Source organism: Malaya genurostris, chromosome 2, assembly GCF_030247185.1.
Source record: "Malaya genurostris strain Urasoe2022 chromosome 2, Malgen_1.1, whole genome shotgun sequence".
Taxonomy (NCBI): domain Eukaryota; kingdom Metazoa; phylum Arthropoda; class Insecta; order Diptera; family Culicidae; genus Malaya; species Malaya genurostris.
The window spans coordinates 113,808,276-113,812,937 of NC_080571.1; the positions used below are offsets into that span (position 1 = coordinate 113,808,276).

At 39.9% G+C, this 4,662-nt stretch overlaps 1 protein-coding gene across 1 annotated transcript; it reads right to left on the minus strand.

Annotated features, from left to right (window-relative positions):
• Positions 1 to 210: 210 nt before the first annotated feature.
• Positions 211 to 852, minus strand: LOC131428775 (uncharacterized protein K02A2.6-like). Its single transcript, XM_058592820.1, has 2 exons — positions 719 to 852; positions 211 to 625 (listed from the first exon to the last, which is right to left on the minus strand). The coding sequence occupies exons 1-2, from the start codon at positions 850 to 852 to the stop codon at positions 211 to 213; spliced, it is 549 nt and encodes a 182-aa protein (XP_058448803.1).
• Positions 853 to 4,662: the final 3,810 nt, after the last annotated feature.

Consider the following 4,662-nt stretch of genomic DNA (forward strand, 5'->3'; position numbering starts at 1 on the left):
CATCGGTCGCTGACTCGAACTCCGTTGATGCTGCTGTAGATGAAGATAATGACGAGGACGACAGACTTGCCACTAGCTGAGGTAGTGGAACACTTGTGTATGAGTAGAAGACAAATGTGTCGGTGTCATCTGCTGTAACGTCGGCGATTGTGAGCTATGCGTAACCAAAGACTGCGGTGAGCCAACGAATGATACTGCGGGTGTACTGTCTCAAAGCTTCGGTAGATCCCAGGCACCAAGAAGGACGTCGAGCGGCAACAATTTAGTACTACTGCTGGCTGACGATAAAGAACCGGTGCTGGGTGAAACAGTTTCAGTACGACATCGTAATTGGTTGATATGGGAACGCAGAACTCGACGATCAACCAAAACGTTGTACATCACATCACCTATCTTCTCCAGAATAACACCAGGAGCCCACTTCCAAGTGTTTCTGTGATGAACCTTTGCGAAAACCAGTTCGTTTCGATTGAACGATCTTCGCTGTTGATCTTGCTGAACATGCGGTGTCATTGGTAAAATTGCTGATGATGGGCGAAGTAGCTCCAGACAAGTCCGTATACGGCGACCAAACATAACCTCAGACGGTGATCTACCTTCAGGCGCAGTGCGATTGGGCGTGCTTCTGTAGGTTAGCAGGAATGTGTCTAGAGCTTCAGCAATGGATCTTCTCCCCTCTTGATTTTATTTGACGGCCCGCTTGAAGGTGTCAACGAACCTTTCAACTTGGCCGTTAGACTGGGGATAGAACGGGGCCGTTGTGACATGCTCGATACCGTTGAGAGCACAGAAGTTGGCAAATTCCACACTCGTAAACTGAGTATCGTTATCCGATACTAGCATTACAGGCATACCGAGCCTTGCAAATAGACTTCGAAGAATACTGATGGTTGCTACTGCAGTGATTCGTCGGGTTTGCACAATCTCCGGCCACTTGGAGAAGGAGTCGACCGCTAGCAAATAGTACTCACCGTCGATGGGACCGGCGAAGTCTACGTGAACACGCTGCCAAGGTCCCGATGCCTTTGGCCATGGTACTGGGACGGCGTGATGCCGTGACTTGGCAGTCGCTGCACAATGCCGACATATTTTTTTACATAACCGGCGATGTCTTCGTCCATGGATGGCCAATAGACGTAGCTGGCCAATAGACGTAGACGCTTGCGGTACTGAGCTGGGATGACGAGCCGTTCAGCGAACAGTATGCATCCATCAACGGTAGTGAGGGATTCCTGTCTGACTTGGAATCGTTTTAGCTCCGGATCGATTGCTTTTGTTTGAGGCCAGCCATCGGTTATAAAACGGTAGACCTTCCGGAGAACTGGATCAGCTTGGGTACTTCGAGCGACGTTTCTGAAAGTAAGAGGCAACGCATCTACTGTATCAACTGCTACTGACCTAACATCCTGCTCGAGAATTATGCTGGCGATGACGTAGTCTTCATCTGGTCGCACGTGTCGATTTATCAACCGGGACAGCACGTCGGCGTTACCGAACTTATCAGTGGGAACGTACTCGATGGTGAAATCGTACAGCAGTAGAGTGAGGGCAAAGCACTGTAACCGGTTGGCCGTGTATACCGGTATGCCCTTCTTGGACCCGAAGATTCGGAGCAGCGGAGCGTGGTCAGTCTGCAGCAAGAAGCGTCTTCCGAAGATCATTTTGTGAAACTTGGTGACGGCAAAGATGATAGTTAGACCTTCACGACCCGGTTGACTGTAGTTCTGCTCTGCCTTCGTAAGTGCTCTGGAAACATGCAGAAAGGCATGCTGCTGTCCATTCGGGATACTCATCCTTTTGTCTTGTTGCACGTGGGTGATGGGAAAGTGAGGTTAGCTTTTATAACTTTTCCACTGGACTCGTCGCCACTGTTGTACCTTGTGTGTGTGTTTGGACAGCAGAGAACAGTATTTGCGTGTCCTTACAGACATGCAATAAATAGACACATTTTAAAACTGAACTGCTATACTTTAATACTTAATAAAGACATGCTACACACCGTTCTGAATCTCTTTCTAGCCGGACTGCCGGAAATATAATGACAGCAACATAGGCGTCAACGCAGTGGCAGCATAACTGTCACTCGAGAGCATAATGGCAGTGTAGCCAGTATTGCCGTTTGGTTGGCTGCAACACATTGCATTTTTTATTACTGCTCAATATAACTTTTTAGATCTAAGGCGCGGGGAATAGTTAAAGGAATTCTGAACTAATTCGGGAAAAAAACAGAACATCAGAGAGTGGTAGAAGTTTTCTCTAATCAATTTAGTAACTGGATACATTCATTCCAACCTACACACTAAGATTCCGGTCAACCGGGGCATTAAGTCACATTTTTGCCTTTCTCATATAGAAAGGCTATGCAATCACTGTGAAAACCGACTTTTGAACCGAGGCCCGGAGGGCCGAGTGTCATATACCATTCGACTCAGATCGTCGAGTACGCAAAATGTCTGTGTGTGGGTATGTGTGTATGTATGTATGTATGTATGTAAAATTTTGCATTTACTTTTCTCGAAGATGGCTGAACCGATTTTCATAAACTTAGATTTAAATAATAGGTCTTGTAACCCCACACAAAGTTCCTGAATTTTATTCGAATCCGACTTCCGGTTCCGGCATTACAGGATGATATGTGCAAAAAATAAAAATAAGTGCACTTATTTTTCGCAGAGACGGCTTAACCTATTCTCACAATCTAAGATTCAAATGAAAGGTAAAATTGTCCTATACAAAATTCCTGAATTTTATTTTGATCCGACTTCCAGTTGCGGAGTTGCAAGGTGATTAGTAAAGAAATTCTTATTTCAAATTACTTTCTCACTTTTCTCAGAGATGGCGTGACGGATTTCAACGAATTAAGATTCCAATGAAAGGTATCATAGTGCCATACAAAACTTTTAAAAAATTTTCCGGATCCGACTTATATTATATTAGGGTAAAGGCTCCCTATTTCATCTGAGCTCCTATTTCCATCTCATCCCTTCACCTCATTACTTTGAACATGAATAATATTTTACAACCTACCTGAACTAAACTGTGAAATGTTTTAAAATGATTATAAAAGCTATTGTCACACTTTCCTATTGAAAGAAATGGTTTTAAGTTCTTCGTTTATCGTTTTTTTTCATTTAAAATAAACTCACTTTTAAATTTAGGACACTTTTTCGTCTCAAGATTTACAGTTCGTCATGTTTCTGATTATCTACTAATCGATTCGTCTCAAAACATGATCACTTTTTCACACAATTACACTACCATTGAATGCTGGATGACTTCATAATTAGTAATGTTCACTTGCCGCTTGTTTAATTAACGATTAAAAACTTAAAAAACTACCCGACAAACAATAGAAGTCTTTAAAAATATGAGACGAATTTTTTCACTTAGTTCACTTGATTGCGCTTTGTTTTCATCTCATTTGGTTTCGCAAAGTTGCCAAGTTATCTCATATTGTTACAAAAAATAAATTGTTTTTCTTCTTCAAATTATTATCAAAAAGTATGTTTTTGGTATTCGTGACATTAGTTTAATTATATTATTGATATTAATATTTAAATAAAACTGTATTGGCTTCGAATATTATCTGAAAGATCGTGTTAAATACTAATGAAATAACCATTGTGGCAAATCTAGTAGCACTGGTTTTATTCCGCTATACGTCAACATAACGCTGTGAAGTGTGTGTGTTTCATCGGCTGTGCACAGAGATGCCAGATATTTTCATAGAAAATATGTATTACGCTGCATAGAAAAATTATATCTGCTCTATCTGTTTTCACTAATAAAATGATGTTACTCATAATCAATTATCTGCATAAAAGAATTCCACTTTAACATGTGATTTGTCCGTTGATTAATAAACTTTTAAAGAATCACTGCAATCAAATACTAATAGATACTCAGAGAGAAAAGTCTAATTTTTACTTCTCACTTTCTATGAACTTGTACAAATCTGTATTAAATGTAGGAAATCTGTATAAAATCTGCACTTTGATTTAAATCAGTATGCGAACGCAAAAATCTATACAATACAAATAAATCTGTATAAATGGCATCTCTGGCTCTACACTTTGTTTTAGGAAGGGCGAATGAATAAATAGTAACAATTACATTTTGGTTTATAATTAAAGTTCACCAAATTAACTTTACAATAAAGTTTTAAATTCAAAGTGAAAGTTAACTGAAACGAGAGAAAATTTTTTAGACGTTGAAATGATTTCAAACTGGTTCTAAAAATATTGTGTGTTGTCGCATAGTTTGCATTAGGCCGTTTTTAAGAAGAATTCCGACATTTTGAACCTGAGAGTGTAATAGTGGAATATTTTGTTTTGATTGCTGTCGCCATTGCTAATTTATAGGATGAATAAAGGATCAACGATAGGATGGATAAAAATCCATTGAGATGGAATTAGGAACAGAGTAGTGAACACATCATAAGTGTTTTTAGCTGTTTTATGAATATTAGTTAAATTTTCAAAAAATGTGAATCAATTCTCAACGTGGAGCAAGACGAATGAAGCATTAATATGAAATAGTTATAGTGATTTTAGTGGCTAAATCGGGGTTTGAATGCGACGTCCTTGCAAATGAGATGAAATAGGGAGCCCTTACCCTATATGGTGAAGTGTGTTAAAAATAGGATACCGTTACTTGAAGCGG

Coding starts and splice junctions, on each gene's coding strand:
- LOC131428775 (XM_058592820.1), bottom strand. CDS start 852: ATGCCTGTAATGCTAGTATCGGATAACGATACTCAGTTTACGAGTGTG. Junction 626..718: donor TCTAACGGCCAAGTTGAAAG/GTTCGTTGACAC, acceptor GCTAACCTACAG/AAGCACGCCCAATCGCACTG.